At 37.7% G+C, this 21,799-nt stretch overlaps 1 protein-coding gene and 1 long non-coding RNA gene across 12 annotated transcripts in view; both read left to right on the forward strand.

Annotated features, from left to right (window-relative positions):
* TUT4 (terminal uridylyl transferase 4) overlaps nt 1–21,799 on the forward strand; it is a 130,313-nt gene that overhangs the window by 30,697 nt on the left and 77,817 nt on the right. For 10 of the 11 annotated variants that reach the window (XM_071092957.1, XM_071092954.1, XM_071092955.1 and 7 more), the window contains exons 3-4: nt 7,063–7,226; nt 13,668–13,784. In XM_071092957.1, coding sequence (XP_070949058.1) covers nt 7,063–7,226; nt 13,668–13,784 — 281 coding nt within the window. The remainder of the gene's footprint in view (nt 1–7,062; nt 7,227–13,667; nt 13,785–21,799) is intronic. The other variant, XM_071092953.1, reaches the window with a different exon arrangement.
* Nucleotides 13,795–17,176, forward strand: LOC139362311 (uncharacterized). Its single transcript, XR_011620927.1, has 2 exons — nt 13,795–15,140; nt 15,334–17,176. It is a non-coding gene; the product is annotated as an uncharacterized lncRNA (long non-coding RNA).

A 21,799-nucleotide genomic window follows, 5' to 3' on the forward strand; every position in this document is an offset into this window, starting at 1 on the left:
AGCACATGATTAAATAGTGAGATTTAGACTTTGGGCAGACAAAATAGGTGACATAAATTGTGAGATTGAGTGTTACTGAGACTTAGTATGGCTGGAGCAGAAAGTTGAGGTTGAGAATGGCGAAAGATGCAACTGAAAGGGAGCACAGGAATATTAATTCCTTCTAAGCCATGCCAGAAAGTTTGAACTTTATCCTGAGTATTTTCAGAAGTCATTGAAGAGTTTTTTTTGGTTTTTGTTTTTTTTGAGATGGAGTCTCGCTTCGTGTCCCAGGCTGGAGTACAGTGGCGCGATCTCGGCTCACTGCAACCTCCGCCTCCCGGGTTCAAGTGATTCTCCTGTCTCAGCCTCTTGAGTAGCTGGGACTATAGGCATCTGCCACCACACCCAGCTAACTTTTCTATTTTTAGTAGAGGTGGGATGTCACCATGTTGGCCAGGCTGTTCTCGAACTCCTGACCTTTTGATCCACCTGCCTCAGCCTCCCGAAATGCTGGGATTACAGGCATGGAAGAGTTTTAAGTAAAGTAATGCTGTGATCAGATTTTTAAAAAAATCCTTTTGAGTATAATGCAGGAAATTCTTCGATAGGAACAGGATTGGAAGCAGAGATTGGTTAGGACACTTAGAGTTCACTTGAGAAGTGTTGTAAAATTCATTTTGTTGTGGGATCCTGATTTTAGTTTTAATTGTTTAGAAATATTGTCTATATCTTTTGAGTAACTTTAATTCTGATTTTGTTTAAATGATTTCTTTATAATCTTTTTTTCCTAGTGTTTTCATGGCTGGAAGAATACAGCGTTATCTTGATGTAGAAATAAAAAGAACCTATTTCTGAATTATTATTTGCCACACTTTGAGAAACAATGGTAAAGAATTCAGAAATAGCTTGTTTTGATTTCTCGTGGTACACAGATGGTGCTATAGCGACAGACTTAAAAGAATTTTAACAGAGTTGACTTTTATGTGTCTCAGTCTCATAATTGTATATTAAGGCTGAGGACAAGGCCAAATTTAAAAACTAAGTCAGTTTAGAGACAGAATCAAGTAAGTGATAATACTGGTAATGTTTAGATATGGGAAAAATGTAAACATCATGGTACTTGAATGATTCAGGAAATAGTGGTGGTGGTTTTGTTTTGTTTTGTTTTTGAGACGGGGTTTTGCCCTGTCACCCAGGCTGGAGTGCAGTGGTGTGATCTTGGCTTCACTGCAACTTCTGCCTCCCACGTTCAAGCAATTCTCCTGCATCAGCTGGGACTACAGGTGTGCACCACCACGCCTGGCTAATTTTGTATTTTTAGTAGAGACTGGGTTTCACTATGTTGGCCAAGCTGGTCTTGAACTCTTGGCCTCAAGTGATACCCCCACCTTGACCTCCCAAAGTGCCGGGATTACAGGCCTGAGCCACTACATCCGGCCAGGAAATAGTGGTGTTTAAGGTCACTTAATTGGCCAGGCACGGTGGCTCATGCCTGTAATCCCAACACTTTGGGATGCCGAGGCGCGTGGATCACCTGAGGTCAGGAGGTTGAGACCAGCCTGGCCAAAAGGTGAAATCCTGTCTCTACTAAAAATATAAAAATCAGCCAGGTGTGGTGACACATGCTTATAATCTCAGCTACTCGGGAGGCTGAGGCAGGAGAATTACCTGAACCCAGGAGGTGGAGGTTGCAGTGAGCCAAGATCATGCCACTGCACTCCAGCCTGAGTGACAGAGCGAGACTCTGTCTCAAAAAAAAAAAAAAAAAAAGATCATTTAGTTAAGGGTCTTGTTATTTGAATTAGTGAAAAACCTGATTTAAAGATTATTTATTTATTTTTTGAGACAGAGTTTCACTCTGTTGTCCAGGCTAGAGTGCAGTGGTGTGATCTCGGCTCCCTGCAACCTCTGCCTCCGAGTTCAAGCGATTCTCCTACCTCAGCCTCCCAAGTAGCTGGGACTGCAGATGCAGGCGCCTGCCCCCACACCCAGCTAATTTTTGTATTTTTAGTAAAGATGGGGTTTCACTATGTTAGCCATACTGGTCTCGAACTCCTGACCTCAAGCCATCTGCCTGCCTCGGCCTCCCAAAGTGCTGGGATGATAGGCGTGAGCTACCATACATGGCTAGATCATTATCTATTTGGACTTGATAGGTTATATGGAAATTTGGTTGATCTCAGTCTTCTCCGTTAGGCCTAACTTTAGCTCCCACCTAGCACTTACCTCATTTTTCTTTTTGTCATTTATTCATTTAATAAAATTTTGTTTTTTGGTGTCCACTACATGCCAGGAACTGAACTAGTGATTAGGAATATAGAAGTGATGGAACCAATAATTCCACCCTTACGGAGTTAATATTCTAGTGGGATGAAGCAGATAACAAACAAAATAAGTAAGAAAAATATGTAGTAAGTTGGCCAGGCACGGTAGCTCACGCCTGTAATCCCAGCACTTTGGGAGGCCGAGGCAGATGGATCACCTGAGGTCAGGAGTTCAAGACCAGCCTGGCTAACATGGTGAAACCCTGTTTCTACTAAAAATACAAAAACTTAGCCAGGCATGGTGGCGCATGCCTGTAATGCCAGCTACTCAGGAGGGTGAGGCAGGAGAATCGCTTGAACCTGGGAGGCGGAGGTTGCGGTGAGCCGAGATCGCGCCGTTGCACCCTAGCTTGGGCAACAAGAGCAAAACTCCATCTCAAAAAAAAAAGAAAAAAATATATATAGCGAGTAAGTTAAGTAAGGTGGTTTTAAATCCTTTGAAAAAAATAAAATAGGAACGATATAGGGAATGACGCTACTATTGGTAGTGGTGGAGTTAAAGTGTCAATGAGAAAGTCATATTAGAGCAAATACTTGAAGGAAAGAGGTGAATGAGCCAGGTGAATATTTGACGAGAGAGTATTCCTGATCTGGATTTCTCAAACTTTAATATGTATATAAATTGTTTGGGATTCATATTGAAATGCAGAGTCTTGGGCCTCATTTCCAGAGTGTTAAGATGCAGAAAGCCTAGGGTAAGGCCTGATAAATTGGGTTTCTAATAAGCTCCCAAGTGATGCTGATGCTGCTGGTCAAGATTATGCTTTTGAGCAGCATGCACCAACTCATCTTACTTTCACTTGTATCACCCTTCATTGTGTTTTCAGTATAGCAAGCAGGGTGATCCTGTTAAAATGAGTCAGATCACATTACTAGTATTTAGAATGTTTCAGTGGCTGCCCATCCATCAGAGTAAAAGCTGGTGTTCTCAAAGTGGCTAGTAGAGCCTTATACGATCTGTGACACTCCCCAATTTCTCTGCCTTGCCCTCATTTGTTTACTTCTCACCCTTTCTCTCTGCTCCATTCGCATGGTTTTCTTGAATTTCCTCAATTGAGAAGGTAGATATCCATCTGAGGAACTTTGCATTTGCTTTTTCCTCTCCATTAAACACTCATTTCCCAAATGTCCATATGGCTAACTCTCTTAAACGTCTTTTGCCGCTTTTTTTTTTTTTTTTTTTTTTTGAGATAGGGTCTCATTCTCATGCCCAGGCTGGAGAGCAGTGGCGCGATCTCAACTTACTTCAACTTCCGCCTCCCGGATTCAAGCAATTCTCCTGCCTCAGCCTCCCAAGTAGCTGGGATTTGTATGTCATAAAATTCATCCTTTTAAAGTATATAATTCTGTCTTGCTGTTGGGTCAATTTTTTTTTATTTAAAAAATCTAAGTATTCAGTAATTTTTTTTATATTCACAAAGTTGTGCTGCTATCAGTATCTAATTCTGAACATTTTCATCACTCCACAAAGAAACTCTGTACCTATTACCAGTCACTATTCATTACCCCCTCCTCCTCACCACTGACAACCATGAATCTACTTTTCTTTCTCTTTAGATGTGCCTATTTTATGTAAATGAAATAATATAATATGTGGCCTGTTGTGCCTTCCTTATTTGGCTTAGCATATTTTTTTCAAAGTTATTTCATGTTATGGCATGTATTAGTATGTCATTCCCTTTTATTGCCAAATATTATTCCATTATATGGATATATTACATTTTGTTCATTCATCAGTTGATAGATATTTGGATTGTTTCCCTCTTTTGATTATTCTGAATAATGCTGTTCTGAACATTTGTGTAAAAGTTTTTGTGTGGATGTACGTTTTCATTTTTTCTGTATATATATTTAGAAGTGGAATTGCTAGTTGTATGCTAACTCTATATTTAAATTTTTTGGTGATAAATACATATAAGATTTACCATCTTAACCATTTTAAAGTATACAGTTCAATGGCACTGAGTACATTCACAGTGTTGCACAATCATTACTACTGTCTAATTTCATCATCCCAGAAGGAAACCCTATGCCGATTAAGAGTTACTCCCCATTCCCCCCTTTCCCTAGCCTCTGGCAACTATTAATACACTTTCTATTTCTATGTATTTGCCTATTCTAAATATTTCATAGAAATGAAGTCATACATTATGTGGTCTTCTGTGTCTGGCTTTCATTTAGTGTCATGTTTTTAAGGTTTATCCATGTTGTACCATGTATCAGTACCTCATTCCTTTTTAAGACTGTTACTATGAACTGGATTATATCCCCTCCCAAATTCCTATGTTGAGGCCCTAACCTCCAACATAATTGTATTTGGAAACAGGGCTTTTAGGTGGTAATTAAGGTTAAATGAGGTCATAAGGGTGAGGTCCTAATCTGGCCTTATAAAAAAGAAGAGAGAACCTCTCTCCTACAAGGAAAGGCCATGTGAACACACAGCAAGAAGGTGGCTGTTTGCAGTCCAAGAAGAGAGCCCTCACCAGACAGTGACCCTGTCGGCACCTTAATCTTTGACTTTCCAGTCTCCAGAACTGTGAGAAAATAAATTTCTGTTGTTTAAGCCACCCAGACTGTAGTATTTTGTTGTGGCAGCCTGAGCTGACTACAACCCCTGAATAATATTCCATTGTATACGTATTCCACGTTTTGTTTATCTATTCATCAGAAATGGGTTTTTGTATTGTTTCCACCTTTGGTTATTGTGAATATTCTATGAACATTCATGTACAAGTTTTTGTGTGGATACAGGTTTTCAATTCTTGTTTTGTGAGAGGATTAACATGTAATGAACTAGTGTTTTTGGAACACAATTTAGGACATTCTGCCTGATATTATTTTGTTTTATATGTTGATTCCAGAAAATTAAATAATTTCATATATTTCTGACTTTTAAAGGAAGCTAGGCAGCTTTCTTTAGTTCTTTATATTAGCAGAAACGATAGTTTTACAAGATTTGCTGCTGATGGTTACCTTGTCACACAAGGCCTGTTATACACATAGAAAAGAGAAAAGGGTTACATTATTATATTGTCTTCTTACTATCCTTTTTCATGAAAAGTAGAAATAATACTAGGATTTCATCTTTTCTTTTACATTTCCATAATAAAATGGTTGCTAAAAAACTAAATCTTTTTTCCAAATATTAGGACGTAATTGCAAATTGCTTGTTCCTCCGACTGTAATTTAAGAAACACTTATGTAACCTAGCCGTACTTCTTGTGTTTGAATCCTTTTTATAACATCCTTATCTGAGTTTGCCTTCCTAGTCTAGAATCCTGTGTTCTTGTGGTAGGAAATGCACCATCTCCAGAGGCATACCATTTCTTTCTTCAGAAAATTAGTGCTATCAAAAGGTAGGCTTGACTGTCAGGGTTCCTCTAAATGCCGTGCAATTGGCTTTTGAGGACAGAATGGAGAGATTTATTGATGATCTATGAGCATTTCTTTTTCGAAATGCTTGTAGATACATCCAGATTCATTTATTTATTCGACATGACACAGAGCATTAGCTCAGATCTAGGCATTGTATTAAAATCTGAAGGTAAGAGTAAGACCCCGGTCATTAGCATCAAGAAATCCGTCATCTAATGTAGGAGATAGATAAATGAATACAAATTCGATTACTCTGTAAATGTGAGATAATAGAGGGTAATAGAATAAGATAATATCAGACCGGCTTATGGAAACAAGTGGTACTTAAGCTGAATTTTGAAGGACAGGTAAATATTAATTTAATTGGGGAGCGTCAATGGAGAAGGGAGTGGCATACATAAAGACATTGAGACTTGAAACAGCTTTGGTGATTAATTCTAGCACATTTAATATGAGGTGAAAAGTGTTATGGCAAGATCTGAGGTTAGAGTTACAGGCAAGTTAGCTAGATTTTTTTCTTTAGATTTTGGCTTAAATGGTATCTGCTCAGAGAAACCTTCTCTGGCTTCCATATTTAAAGTTGGTCTCCCTCTCAGTTCCTTGCTTTTTTCCTTTGTAACATTTATTACAACTTGGAATTGTTCTGTTTACTGCCTTCATGAGGGCAAGAGACTGTGTAATATCCTAGGGAGTTAAAACTTTGTTCTGAACTCTGCAGAAGCCATTTATGTGTTTTAAGCAAGAGAATAAGGTGATTTGGTTTATATTTTAAAAATCGCACTGGTGGAGGAACCTACTGTAGAATAGATACATACTGCTAGATGCTGCAGATGCCAAAGGTGAACACATAGTCTATGCCTCAAAGAGATTACAATCTAGTTAGGAGGCAGAGAAGCAAAGGAAAACCATTAATGTAGTGGAGATATCCAGGAGTTCTGTGGAAGGAAAGAAGGAGGAGCCTTGTGTGGGTTTGTGGTCTGGAGTATACATATGTTGTTTTAATTGCTAGTGAATTTAGTTCAGTGACTAATCTTCTTTGAGTGGTACTCCAAACAGTTTTTTATCAGATTGACTTCAGAGATTCTACAAGATGATTGTGTTATATTAGCTTTGTGTAATGTAGTCTCAGTTATGTATCTCTTGATGGGTAGGTTGGAAGAACAGGCTAGTCATTTGACCCTTAAAGGTTTTTCTTTGTGACTTTTGATACCATGTATATCTCTTACCTATATTTTATATATGCATACCAACTTGTATACTTTCCTAAGGAAAATGTAAGGAAATAATATTTTTCTGTGTATAAATTTAATGTCTGTTTTCCATTAAAAATTTTAAAATTTACTAGTTCTAATGATAACTGAGTGATTGGTTTCTTTTCTAGGTAAAATGAAGAATGATGAATCTAATAAAGAAAATTCTTCAGAGATGGACTATTTAGAAAATGCCACTGTGATAGATGAATCTACATTGACACCTGAGCAGAGGCTAGGGTTGAAACAAGCAGAAGAACGCTTAGAAAGAGATCACATCTTTCGACTTGAAAAAGTATACTATGTTGTTTTAGTTATTTGGGGGGAAATGTGTGTTTCATAACTGTTTTCCCCAAGTATAGCTCTTTTTGTTTTTCTTTATTCATAAGACAGAGGTAGCATTCATCTTTCCTTACTTCCCTCTTCTCTACCTTTCTTCTTCTTTGCCTCTTTTCTTCCTTGCCTCTCTTTTTCAGCAGTTACTTATTATCTGTGAATCTGACTTCATTCATTCCAAGGGTTAGCACACTATGGTCTATCCCTTGTTTTTGTTTTTGAATGTGTTATAATACACCTAGCCTCCCCACCGTTTTTGGTAAACATTTTATTGGAATATAGCCATGCCTATTTGTTTACATATTGTCTATGGCTGCTTTCATGCTACAATGGGAAATTTGAGTTGAGTAGTTGTCACAGAGCTTATCTGGCTTGAAAAGCATAAAATAGTCTTTGCCAAAGCATAAAATGTCTACCAAAATATTTATTCGCCCCTTTACAGAAGAAACTTGCTGACCTCTGATTTAATCACTCATCAAACAGATACTGAGCATTTGTTTTGTGCCAGGTATTATAATAGGCACTGGGGATGTATTGGTGAAAATGGTAATTTCTTCCCATTAGAAGTTAAAAGTCCATTCAGATTGATGGAAATAGCAAACACCATACAACACACTAGACTTCTTCCTTTTTCTCTTTTCCTATATTTATTGAATATTTACTATGTATTAGGAACTATCCTAGCCATTGGTATCTTACGCCTGTGTATTAATTTCTTAACCTAGAAATACACATTCCTGGCCTCAATAAAAACACTGCTAGGTTTTGAAGGAAAGAATCACAAATCACGGCCAGGCCCAGTAGCTCACGCCTGTAATCCCAGCATTTTGGGAAGCTGAGGCAGGCTGATTGCTTGAGGTCAGGAATTCAAGACTAGCGTGACCAACATGGTGAAACCCTGTCTCTACTAAAAATACAAAAATCAGCGAGGTGTGGTAGTCAGTACCTGTCGTCCCAGCTGCTACTTGGGAGGCTGAGGCGGGAGAATTGCTTGAACCTAGGAGGCAGAGAGGTTGCAGTGAGCCAATATTGTGCCACTGCACTCCAGCCTGGGCGACAGAGCAAGACTCTGTCTCCAAAAAAAAAAAAAAAAAAATCACAAAACTGTTGACAAATAGATACTTGGGTTATTTGTAAATATGCTTACAAGGAAATAGGTCATCATTCTTGATGAATAAGGAAAGAAATGGTATGATTTTGTATAGTTTAGAAAAATGAAATTGTATCTAGATTGAAAAAGACAATCGTGGGTTATTAATAGAATTTACAGCAGAGTAGTCGCCACATGAAAAGAGAAAGGAATATCAAGGAGTAGAGGATCATAATACAGGAGAGAGTTTGGGTTGTGTAGTTAATCTTACAAGATCCTAGTTAAAAGGAAGTCTTTTTTGCAATTTGCTCTTTTGCTTTTTTTGTGTTTTTGTGTGTGTGTGTGTTTTTGTTTTTGTCGCCCAGGTTGAAGTACATTGGCATGATCTCAGCTCACCGCAACCTCCACCTCCTGGGTTCAAGCAATTCTCCTGCCTCAGCCTCCTGAGTAGCTGGGATTACAATTGTGCGCCACCATGCCCAGCTCATTTTTGTATTTTTAGTAGAGACAGGGTTTCACCATATTGGCCAGGCTGGTCTTGAACTCCTGACCTCAAATGATCCACCCACCCTGGCCTCCCAAAGTGCTGGGATTACAGGCGGGAGCCACCATGTCCAGCCTTTTACTTAGTTCTGTCTTTACTTAGTTCTCTCACTTTTCCTCTGGGATTAGTAAATTTCTGGATGACATCTCAACTGACCTTGGATAAATCTCTATCACTGGAATCTGATTCTGTCTCCTTATTTATAATATAATAAAGATTGACCTACCTGGTAAAATAATTCAATTCTGTTCATCTTTATTTAGTACTTAATACATAGCAGATTTTGTGCCAAAAACTTTACTTGTGTTATCTTATTTAATCCTCATAACAGCCCTATGCGCTAGGTGTTATAGTTTTATCCATTGGCAGAATAAATATTGAATCCCTTTTATGTGCCATGATCTAGTACCTGACATTTTGAAAAACATGATTGCTTTTCTAGGAGTTCACTAGAGAAAGACACATAAGCAAATACTAGTGATAATAACAGTATTTTTTGAAAATGGTATCATAGACAAAAGAGTGACCAATTTAAGTCGTGAGTATAGAGGCATTAATTTGGAGAATGCTTTATGAGGTGACATTGGAGCTGTCTCTCAAGAAATGGCTAGGAATTGACCAGGTAGGTAGGAGAAGGGTGGTGTAGGTAAATTGCATGTATAAAGGAAATACGAAAAAATATATTTTCAAGAAAAATAAGCAGAGAACTGGTTGGGAAGTTACATAGGAATGAAGCGGGAAAGGTCAGTTGTTACTGAAAGAAGGAAGAAGTTGGGATGGAATAGGTATTTGATGGTGGTAGGAAAAATGGCCTGGGGTGAAAATAAAGCTTGGAAATAAAGCTTGGAAGCATTGGAAAACATTTTATTTGTTGTTGAATTTATATAGTAATGATGTAAAGTTACTGTGCCAGAACCAGTGTAAATATTTGTAATCCCTTTTCTTTCTGACACCTCTTTATTTCTCATGCCCTCCAAACTTACTTTCAATTCATTGTACTCTTTTTTTTTTTTTTTTTTTAAATTATTTGGCCTCTTGAACTCTTTTTTTCTTTTTCTTCTTTTTTTTGAGACAGGGTCTCATTCTTGTTGCCCAGGATGAATTGCAGTGGTGCAATAATGGCTCATTGCAGCCTCGACCTCCCAGGCTCAGGTACCTCAGCCTCCCAAGTAACTTGGGACTACAGGCATGTGCCACCAACCCTGCTAGTTTTTTATATTTTTTGTAGAGATGGTGTTTTGCCAGGTTGCCCAGACTGGTCTCGGCCTCCCAACGTGCTGAGTTTACAGGTGTGAGCCACAGTGCTCAGGCAAATTCATTGTACTCTTTTTTTTGAGACAGGGTCTCATTCTCTCTCCCAGGCTGGAGTGCAGCGGCACAATCTTGGCTCACTGCAACCTCTGCCTCCTGGGTTCAAGTGATTCTTATGCCTCAGCCTCCTGAGTAGCTGGGACTACAGGCATGCGCTACCACAACCGGCTTGTCCTCTTAATTAACATTTTTCTTTATCAAATTTAGACACTCATTAAGAATATTCCCAGGTATTTAAAAAAAATTTTTTTTTATTTTTTATTTCTTCAGGTCCTTTGGTTCACAGTGTTTCCATAGATTACCTAATTGAAGAATAAAGATGTAGACTGCAGATTTTTGCTCTGTACCAAAGAAGAAATAAGTCCAAACCATTAGATCAGAAGGGCAAATTTTCCTATGATTGAATGTTAAATATTGAGTTGGAAATACCCAGAAATCTTTGTTCTAGCTTGTTTGCAGAAAGTTAGAGATTTACTAGTGGGTTTATTTAATGGTAAAATAAAACTATAATAAAAAAGTTTAACTTTTTTATGTATTTTTTTTTCTGTGAAACTAGAGAGTTTATGATGAAGAGAGCAGTTTTGTCTGATTTGATATTGTGCCCAGTACATGTCTTGCACGAAGTGATTGGTTGATAATTACAGTGTGCACAGTGGTCAAGTGTATGGATTTTGGAGTCATTGGGTCTAGCTCTGCCACTTATTGGTTGGATAACCTTGGATAAATTATTTAAATTCTTTAAACATCAGTTTACTCATCAGTAAAATGGGATTGATAACAATTATAACATCTAGCTCACAGGACTATTATGAGGATTAAATAAAATAATACAAGTAAAGTTTTTAGCACAAGACCTGGTATGTAGTAAGAAATAAAGATGAGCTACTTGTAGAACTGAATTATTTTACCAGGTAGGGCAGTTTTTATTATAAATAAGGAGATAGAATCAGGCTGCAGTGATACAGCTTTATCCAAGGTCAGTTGAGACGTCATCCGAGGCCTTCTGACTCCCCATTCAGTGTAATACCAAAATTTTCTTGATAGACATGTCTTTGGTCTGCTAACATTTTACAATTGAAAAGTTCACATAATTGATTTCATGACTTCCTTAGTGACCTCATCAGTACACAGGGCTTTAGGTATTTTGTATATATGCTTTCAACTCCTGAAGGCAACCCTTTTTACCGCCTTCACCACTCTCACCTTGAACTAAGCCAACATAATCTCTTTTTTGGATTATTGAATTCCATTAACTGCAGTAGCTTTTTCCTGCTTCTATTCTCAATATAGAAAGCAAATGATCCTTTTAAAATATAAATTAGATCTTGGAATTCTCTGCTGGTAAACCTTCAATGGCTTTCCCCAGTACTTAGAATGAAAGCCAGAGTCTTCACAAGGGATTTTGTGTTCTGTCCCCTATTAGCTCTCTGTTCCAGTTATGCTAACGTTTTTGTAGTTTCTTAAATATTTTAGGTACCTTACGGCCTCAGGGCCTTGGCATTCACTTTTCCCTCTGCTTGAAATGTGTCTTTTCAGATATCCACACAGCTTTATCCTTCACTTCCTTAAAGTTACTTTATCAGTAAGGTCTTAAGTGATGCCTCTACTTTTAAAAAGCAGTAACTCCCCCGACCCCATGCATATTTGTGCATTTGTTTATTACCTGTCTCCTTACACTATAATGTCAATTCATACAGACAAGGATTTCTATTTTGTTTACTGCTCTTATCCCCAGCTCCTAGAAAAATGTTTGCTGTATAATATGAGCTCAGAATATATTTGGCGAGTAAAGAAGTAGTTGTTTTGAAACTAAGAGGTAGCGTTTTCTTTGAGGACTTAATTCATTCTCCAGTAGGAACTGATTTGACAGAATTTTTATGCTAGAGAATTGAAATTGATTGAGCCAACTTTTCTTATTTACTTGTTGCCTTGGGCAAATTATTTAATCCCTGAGATTTAGTTTGCCAGTAAAATGGGGAATTCTGATAGGGTTGTTGAAAGGTTAATACTATACTGCTGTGGCTATATTTATTTTTAGTCCGTAGCAGGATTGTTGCTAAATTTGGAGTAAGTTTCTTGTTTAAAAGAAATCATGTAATTTTCTGAGGTGAAAGAATCTTTTTGTCAGAAGCTGAAGCCTGTTGAATATCGTAAATCAATCTGAAATAAAAACTAAGCATTGCTAAAGTTTCAGTGTAAGGCATTAGAAACTTTAAAAATTCCACATGCATTTATTGTGTGTGTGTAATTTTTTATTGTGTAATCTGTGTAGAATGTTGGCTTCAGATTCATATGTACAGGAATTTAAATTTGGTGTCTTCCACTTAATACTGCTATATCCTTGTAAAAGGTGCAGGTTCTGTGGGCTTTTGTTTTCACAACTATAAGATGAAAATAGTGGCAATTTAATCGGATGATTAGGGGAATTAAAATGACAAATTGTATGTCAAACACCTAGCATAGTGCCTGGCACATAACAGGTACTCAGTAATTACTAAGCTTTATTAGTATTTAGAGAATACATATACGAAGTATGAGTGCGTTCTGTGACTGATAGTTTAGTGTGTTAGAATTGTTATTCCCTTCAGTAGTGACCTCAGGAGGTTATTCATTTATTCCCATGATATTGTGATTGGAGTGTTTTTCAAACTCAGCTTTTGAAATTTCTTCCGTATTTGTGGCCCATTCTTCTGAAATCCCCAATTCGAGGGCAGATTTTTTTTTTTTGTAGTAATCAAAATGGCTGCAAGTTAAGTTTGAAATCAGTTTTGGGGACAACATTGGAATAAGACTAAATAGTAAGACTTCATTTCTTTCTTTCTTTTTTTTTTTTTTTTTGGTTGAGACGAAGTCTTACTTTGTTGCCCAGGCTTGAGTGCAGTGATGCGATCTCGGCTTGTTGCTGCAACCTCTGCCTCCCAGGCTGAGATAATTCTTCCACCTCAGCCTCCAGAGTAGCTGGGATTACAAGCCTGCGCCACCATGCGTGGCTACATTTTGTATTTTTAGTAGAGAATGGGTTTCTCCATGTTGTCCAGGCTGGTCTCCAACTCCTGAGCTCAAGTGATCCGCCAGCTTCGTCCTCCCAAAGTGCTGGGCCAGGCGTAGCCACCACACCCGGCTCGACTGCTTTTCTTACATTGGATTCTAAAGATTATATTAGATGAATATTAAACATAATTTAGCATTACCATGATATTGTTAGATATTGTATGTAATCTCCTATGATGTATGTAGTATGTAATCTCTTATGATGACTATTTTGAAAAAAGACTACTGTCTCTTTGGTATATAAGTTTATTAAAAACTATTACTTTAGAAGAAGGAAAGGATAAGGAGAAAACCTTCAGTGCTTATTTCTGTCTACTTACATAATTGTATTATTAACTTACATAGTCAATAGTTTACTCCTCTGTTTTCTGAATAAAATGCATTTTTTAAACTTGTCTCTTCAGCGATCACCAGAATATACCAATTGTCGGTATCTATGCAAACTTTGCTTAATTCACATTGAAAATATCCAGGGAGCTCATAAACATATAAAGGAGAAACGACATAAGAAAAATATTTTGGTAAGTTCTTTTTAAAAAAGACTTTTATTTATTTTTCAAGTTGTAAAACCATATCAAATATTTTTTATTTGTGAAACTAAAAATGAAATATTTGTCCAATCTTATATTAGTAACTGAAGTGATAGCTTTGGAAGCTATTATTGCCTTCCTTATCTGAGGTAATCAGGAAGGAAGGAACCTTGTTGAGACCAGTTTGCTCATCCTGTAGAATGTTGATTCCTAAGTTTAGAGCCGTTAGGTACAATCAGTCCGTCCAACTGATGTTTATTGAGTTCTTGTGTGCTAGTTCTAGGCAGTGTTGAATAAGATAGTTGTGGTTCCTGCCCTCAGATTTTCTAAGAATTGATGAGGGTATGCGTTGAATAAAGATTTAAGTATAATGAGTTTTGTTAGTGGGAGAAGAGTGTGCTAAGGAGGTGTACGAGGATATTTTACTTCATCTAGAACAGGGGAGGCTTCTCTGAGAAAGTGATGTTTGAATTGAACTTTGAAGTAGTAGTTTAAATGGCAAAAAGGTGAGTGGCCTACAAGGGTAAGTGGGAGAGCACTTTACACAAAAAGCAGCATGAATTGAAAGCCTTCAGGCAGGAAAAGGCATGGCATGTGAGTAACTGAAAGTCTACTATGATTAGAACAAAGAGCTGGGGGAAAATGGTGTGATATGAAGCTGGGAAAGTACAGACCATTAAGAAATTTATAAGCTTTGGGAATTTGTAATTTTTCAGTTATTTCCATTAAAATATCCCGTAGACATGGATATGAATAGAGTTCTTTTAAAAATGTATTAGTAAATTAGCTATTTAATTTTTTCTTTTTAAAGCTACAACAATAATAATGCTATGTAACCTCTTACTTATCTCTAAGTCTTAGCTCATATATCTTCTTTAAGAAATTTTCTACCTGACCCTCTCAGCAAGTCTGGGTTGGATACTCCTTCTCCGTGCCCCCATAACAACTTTTACATATCTGATTAGAAAATCTAACATATTGTATTCTGGCAGTCTACCTTCTCTTCCCTTCTAGACTTCAATATGCAGTATTCTAGAAGGCATATTTAGTTATTTTTGTTTCTGAGTTGCTTAGGATAGTGTCTGACAACAGTAGGTGCTCAACATAGTTTTCTTGAAAAAATGAATGAACTGAAACAAATAGAACAGGGACAAGGGAGTAGTTTAGGTGATAGTAATTAGGAATTTTCCAAAAATATCGGAAGATGCCTATCATTAGTTCCAGGAAGTTCGGGCTTGCAAGCAAGAAAACTTTTCTTTGTTTTGTTTTGGAGACAGTGTCTTACTGTGTCTTCCAGGCTGGAGTGCAGTGGCACGATCTTGGCTCACTGTAACCTCTGCCTCCCAGGTTTAAGCGATTATCCTGCCTCAGCCTCCCAGGTAGCTGGGATTACAGGCACACCATGCCTGGCTGATTTTCATATTTTTGATAGAGATGGGGTTTTACCAGGGCAAGCAAGAAACTTAAAAAGAAAATCATACCTAGGCTGGGTGCAGTGGCTAAAGGTCTGTGATCCCAGCACTTTGGGAGGCTGAGGCAGGTTAATTGCTTAAGCCTAGGAGTTCGAGACCAGCCTGGGCAACGTGGCGAAACCCTGTTTCTACTAAAAATACATAAAAATTAGCTGGCCATGGTGGCATGTGCCTGTAATCCCAGCTTCTTGGGAGGCTGAGGTATGAGAATTGTTTGAACCCACGAGGTAGAGACTCCAGTGAGCGAAGATCACACCACTTCACTTTAGTCTGGGCGAGGGAGCGAGACTCTACTCAGGAAAAAAAAAAAAAAGAAAAGAAAAAGAAAACTATACCTGTATACTTTACAGATTGAGTATACCTTATCCTAAATGCTTGGGACCAAAGTATTTTGGATTTTTTCAGATTTTAGAATATTTGCATTATACTTTAACGAGCATTTCCTTTGAGCATCGTGTTGGTGTTCAAAAGTTTCAGATTTTGGAGCATTTCACATTTTGGATTTTCAGATTAGGGATGCTCAGTCCATATAGGGAAACTTTAGAACATTACAGAAACAAACAAAAAGAAGGCAAACTTGAATGCAGGCATATAGGACTTATACTTTTGGTGAAGTTAGAGTAACAGTGGATTTACTTTTCCCTTGAAATGACCAAAAAAAAAAAAAAAAAAAAAAAAAAAAAACCAGAATTATGAAGCAGTGGTTTTCAGGCAGCAAAGGACAGTCAATGAATGAAAAACAAATGGCCTGAGCCCAATGTTGGCTCCAGCTTGAGAGTTTCTAGATTACACTATAGGGAAGGGAACCCAGTAGACTCTCACAGTTGAAGAGAGGGACCTTAGAGTCCACTAAGTCCAGGATAGCTAGAATTCACAGGACAGTGTAACTAAAATGAGAAAACTGCACAAAAATCCAGGGAACTGTAGATGGTCCTCTTAAAGTATTCAGCACAATGCTGATTGGTGCATGCATGTGAAATAGCTTCCTGAACCCAGAGAAAGAACTGTCAGAGGAAATTAGAACAGTGCTTGGTGCTCACACAGGACTTTTTCCTGTCCAGACTGGAAAGCCTCATACTTCATGAGACATTCGGTAGAGTACTCAGAAAAATCTTGTTTCAGTAGTACAGATATTTAGTACTAAATTAAATGTGGTCTGGTCCTATATAAAATATTTTAAAGGCAAGATTCAAAATGATAAATGGTTTCCAAGTATTTAATGTCATTACAGAACAAAGCTTAGGGATATTACAGAAATACAAAAATACTCATCACTGAAAAAAATTCACATAATGTGACATTTAGTCAAAGATTATCAGGCATGCAAGGAGACAGGAAAATACAAATCATGATGAAGAGAAAAGTCAGCTGTAATAATTGACCTTGAACTGACCAGCCTTTGTTAGGATTAGCAGAGAAGGACAGTAAGACAGTTAATACAACTGTATTCTTGATGTTCCAGAGATGAAGTAGAGACATGGAAATATGAAAAAGATATGAACAGGACTTTTAGAAACGAAAACTACAACATCTAAGATTAAAACTACATTGGGTAGGAATAATAGTACATCAAACATTGCAAAAGAAAAGGTTAGTGAACTCTTGAAGATATAGCAATGGAAACCACCAGAGTGAAACACAGGAAAAATTAAACAAAAAGGAAAAAGAAAAAAGTCATGAGCTCTGGGATAATTGATACATGTACCTGTTCTATACAAATTCTTCCAGAACATTGAAGAGGAGGAATACTTCCCAGTTCAGTCTGTGAGTATGAGGTCCACATTACTCTGATATTCAAACCACAGAAATACATTACAATAAAGGAAAACATTATTCTTAACTTCTTGACTCCGATGGGAGAAAAAAAAGAAAATTTCAGACCAAAACTCCTCATGAACGTAGATGCAAAAATTCTAAATATAATTTTAGCCAGTTGAATCCAACAGCATATTAAAGGAATGAATATGTCATGATCAAGTGGGGCTTTATTCCAGGAGTGCAATGTTAGTTTTACATTAAAAAAGTCGCTCATTGGTCAGGCACAGTGGCTCATGCCTGTAATCCCAGTCATTTGGGAGGCTAAGGAGGGCAGATCACCTGAGGTTAGGAGTTCGAGACCAGCCTGGCCAACATGGTGAAACCCCATCTCTACTAAAAATACAAAAATTAGCCGGGCATGGTGGCTCATGCCTGAAATCCCAGCTACTTGGGAGGCTGAACCCAGGAGGTTGAGGTTGCAGTAAGCTCAGATCGTGCCACTGCACCCCAGCCTGGGCAACAGAGCAAGACTTCATCTCAAAAAACAACAAAAACAACAACAACAAAACCCGCTCATTGTAATTTACCTTGTTAGCAAACAGAGAAAACTATGTGATTATCTTAGTAGATGCTGAAAAAGCGTTTTCAAAAATGTTTTGATAAAAATTCTAAGCGTGGCCGGGTGCGGTGGAGCATTCCTGTAACCCCAGCTCTTTGGGAGGCTAAGGCAGGCAGATCACCTGAGGTTGGGAGTTCGAGACCAACCTGGCCAATGCGGTGAAATCCCCCTCTACTAAAAATACAAAAATTAGCTGGGCGTGGTGACACACACCTGTAATTCCAGCTACTCGAGAGGCTGAGGCAGGAGAATCGCTTGAATCCTGGAGTTCAAGGTTGCAGTGAGCTGAGATGGCGCCACTGCACTCCAGCCTGGGTGGCAAAGTGATACTCTGTCTCAAAAAAAAAAAAAACAAAAAAGGTCTGAGCAAACTAGGAGTAGAAGACAACTTCTATAACATGATAAAGACATCTACAAAGCTGGGTGTGTTAGTCCCAGCTCCTTTGGTTGTTTGAACCTAGGAGTTTGAGACCAGCCTGGGCAATATAATGAGACCCTGTTAAAAAAAAAAATTCTATAAAAAACTAATAGTTATCATCATACTTAAGTATTAAAGACTGAATGCTGTTCCCCCAAGATTAGGAAAAAAGACAGGTATGAAAGTAGTGTAGCTGCCTTGGAAAAGAGTATGGTGGTTCTTCAACAAATTAAAAATAGAACTACAGTATGATCCAGTAATTTCACTTCTGGGCATATACTTAAAAGAATTGAAAACAGGGTTTCAAAGAGATATTTATACACCCAGGTTCATGGCAACATTACTCACAATAGCTAGTATGTGGAAGCAATTCAGATATCCAATGATGGATGAATAGATAAGCAAAATGTGCGGTATTCATACAATGGAATATTAGCCTTAAAAAGGATGGAAATTCTGCAATATGCTACAACATGGATGAACCTTGAGAAATGCTAAGTGAAATAAGCCAGTTAGAAAACGAAAAATAGTGTATGATTCCATTTATATGAGTTTTTTAGAGTAGTCAGAATCAGAGACAGAATAGTGCTTGCCATAGGCTTGGAGGAGGGGGAAATGGGGAGTTACTGCTTGACAGAGAATTTTGGTTTTGCATTTGTGTTCTGTGTTAGAGTATTTGGATTTTATTTTGAGCATTATGGAGTTTAATAACATGTTGTTTTCGAGATAGAGTCTTGCTCTATCGCCCAGACTGAAGTGCAGTGGTGGGATCTCAGCTCACTGCAAACTCCGCCTCCTGGGTTCAAGCAATTCTTCTGCCTCAGCTTCCCGAGTAGCTGGGATCATGAGTGCGCACCACCACACCTGGCTAATTTTTGTATTTTTAGTAGAGACAGGGTTTCACCATGTTGGCCAGGCTAGTCTCGAACTCCTGACCTCATGATCCGCCCACCTCGGCCTCCTAGAGGGCTGGGATTACAGGCTTGAAACACTGTGCCTGGCCATAACATGTATTTTTGCAAGGTCATTCACCCTGGCCTCTGTGAAAGAAGCCTGAGAAGGGTCTGTCTGGGGAGACCAGTTAGCCTTTCATAATAATCTAGTAAGCTATGATGAACACTGACCTGAAGTAGTAGTTAGTGAGAATGGAGTTGAGTTTGAAGAGAGATTCAGGATGTAGAATTGTGGGAATAGAGGCCCACGATGTCTTGAATGATCATAAGGTATCTGATTTGAGATGTTATCAAAGATAGTGGTGCCATTTACTTAGCAGAAATAAAAGTTTCCTAACATTCTGAGTTTGAGACACTTACGGAACATTTCAAGTAGAGATGTCCCACAGTCATTTGAATATAAGGATCTGGAACTTATGTTAGCAGTTGGAGATTCAGGTTTGGTAAACTTCAGCAGTTGAAATCATAGATGTGGATGAGGTCACCAAATGAATAAGGACAGAATGTCAAGGAATACAAACATTTAATGGACTAGTAGAGGAAGAGCAGTGAATAGATTGGTGAATGAGTAGAATAATAGGAAAAATAGAGAAAGGTGTTAGAGAAACTAAAAGAAAGGAAAGTTTCAAGATGGTAGTCGAAAATGTGATAATATGGATAAAAATAATCTAAAAGCTTAAAGATGTCTGATTTGGTGCCTGTAGTCTAAGCTACTCAGGATACTGAGGTGGGAGGATCGCTTGAGCCCAGGAGTTGGGGTACATACTGGGCAATGTAGCAAAATCCTGTCAATTAAAAAATAAAAAAAATTTAAAATGTCAGATTTGGCAACTAAGGAGGTTTTGATAATCCTGGGAAGAACAGTTTCTGTTTTAGAACTAAAAAAGACGTAGTTTTGAGTGAGGAGGTATAAGGAAATAGAATAGACTCAACTTTCAGAAAACTTAATTGTACAGAAAAGAAAGGAAGACTGGTAGTAGCTAGAGGGGCACACAATTTTCTTTTTCTTTTAATTTGGCAGAGTAAAATTCTCATCACAGTTTTAATTTTTTAATTTAAATAATCATTTAATCTTTCTCTCTCTTGAGTGTAAGCTCCATGAGGGCAGGGATTATATGCATTATTTTTTTCCCATCTTAGTACAGTACCTGGCATATAGTTGTTCCATTAATATTTGTTGATTAATGATTTAAATGGAGTGGAAAGACCATACGCTTTGGAGTTAGAACTAGATTTAATTCTCAGTTCCACCTTGTAGTTGTAGGATGATATTTAACATCTATAAGTCTCAGTATTCTTATTTATAAAATGGTTTTGGTAGTATCTATTTGGGGAGTGATATTGTAAGAATTAAGTGACATAACATGTGTAAAGCACTTGGCACGGTGCCAGGCCCGTAGTAGGTAATCAATAAATGGTAGTTGTTGCTGTTAGTGTAGAGGTAAAGAGTGCTTACTTAATGTGCTGGGTGGCTTGGTGGCTCACACCTGTAATCCTGGTACTTTGGGAGGCCAAGGTAGGTGGATCTCCTGAGCTCAGGAGTCCGAGACCAGCCTGAGCAACATAGCGAAACCCCATCTCTACCAAAGATACAAAAAATTAGCTGGGCGTGGTGGCATGTGCCTGTGGTCCCAGCTACTTGAGAGGCTGAGGTAGAGGAGCTCTTGTATCTGGGAGGTGGAGTTTGCAGTGAGCAGAGATTTACTCAATTGCACGCCAACCTGGGTGACAGAGTGAGACCTTGTCTCAAAAAACAAAAAAAAAACTTAATGAAAACACAAACTAGTAGATTGTGTAATGTTTAAAATAAGGAGAAGGAGATTATTACTGAATAGGTAAAGAAGGATGGAATTCAGAGCATAGGTGATAGTATTAATCATGATTTCAATGGAGCATTTCATTATGTTGGAAAAGAAAGGTATTAAGAAGGGTTTGCTGAATATTTGACTTTTAAGCTATACCTTGAAGGATGATTAGTTTTACCAGGTGGATACACATAGGGGACAAAATGACTAAAGGCATGGAAGCCCAATAGCACATAGAGTATTTGGAGACTGGTGACTATTTAAATGTGGATGTCTATTGGAGAGGTTGGAGGAAGACCTAGAAATGCAAATTGAGACCAAAATGCTTTATATTCCATGTTAAGAAGATGTTGCGTTGTCTTATTGGCACATTGAACTTTTTTTTTTTTTGAAATTTTTTATTGTGGTAAAATATATATAAGATAAAATTTACCATTTTAACCATTTTTAAGTAGACAGTTTAGTGACATTAAGTACATTTATATTGTTTTGCAATCATCTCCACTGTCTACCTTCATTCAGAACTTTTTCATCATTCTATACTGAAACTCTGTATCCATTAAACAATAATTCCCCATTCCCCTCTCCCTGCAGCCCCTGGTAACCACCATTCTATTTTCTGTTTCTATGTGCTTGTCTATTGTAGGTACCCCATATAAATGGAATCATATGTTATTTATCCTTTAGTGTTTATTTCACTTAGCATGTCTTCAAGTCAACTGTGTTGCAGCATCTATCAGAATTTCTTTCGTTTTTGAGGTTGAATAATATTCCATCATATCTGTATGCCATGTTTTGTGAATCATTTCATCCATGGATGGACATTTGGGTTATTTCCACCATTTGGCTGTTGTGAATAATGTTGCTGTGAACATCGATGTACAAATACCTATTCAAGTCCCTTTTTTCATTTATTTTTTGTATATACCCAGAATTGGAATTGCTGGATCAAATGGTAAATCCATGTTTAATTTTTTGGGA

This window comes from Macaca nemestrina, chromosome 1 (assembly GCF_043159975.1).
Source record: "Macaca nemestrina isolate mMacNem1 chromosome 1, mMacNem.hap1, whole genome shotgun sequence".
Taxonomy (NCBI): Eukaryota; Metazoa; Chordata; class Mammalia; order Primates; family Cercopithecidae; genus Macaca; species Macaca nemestrina.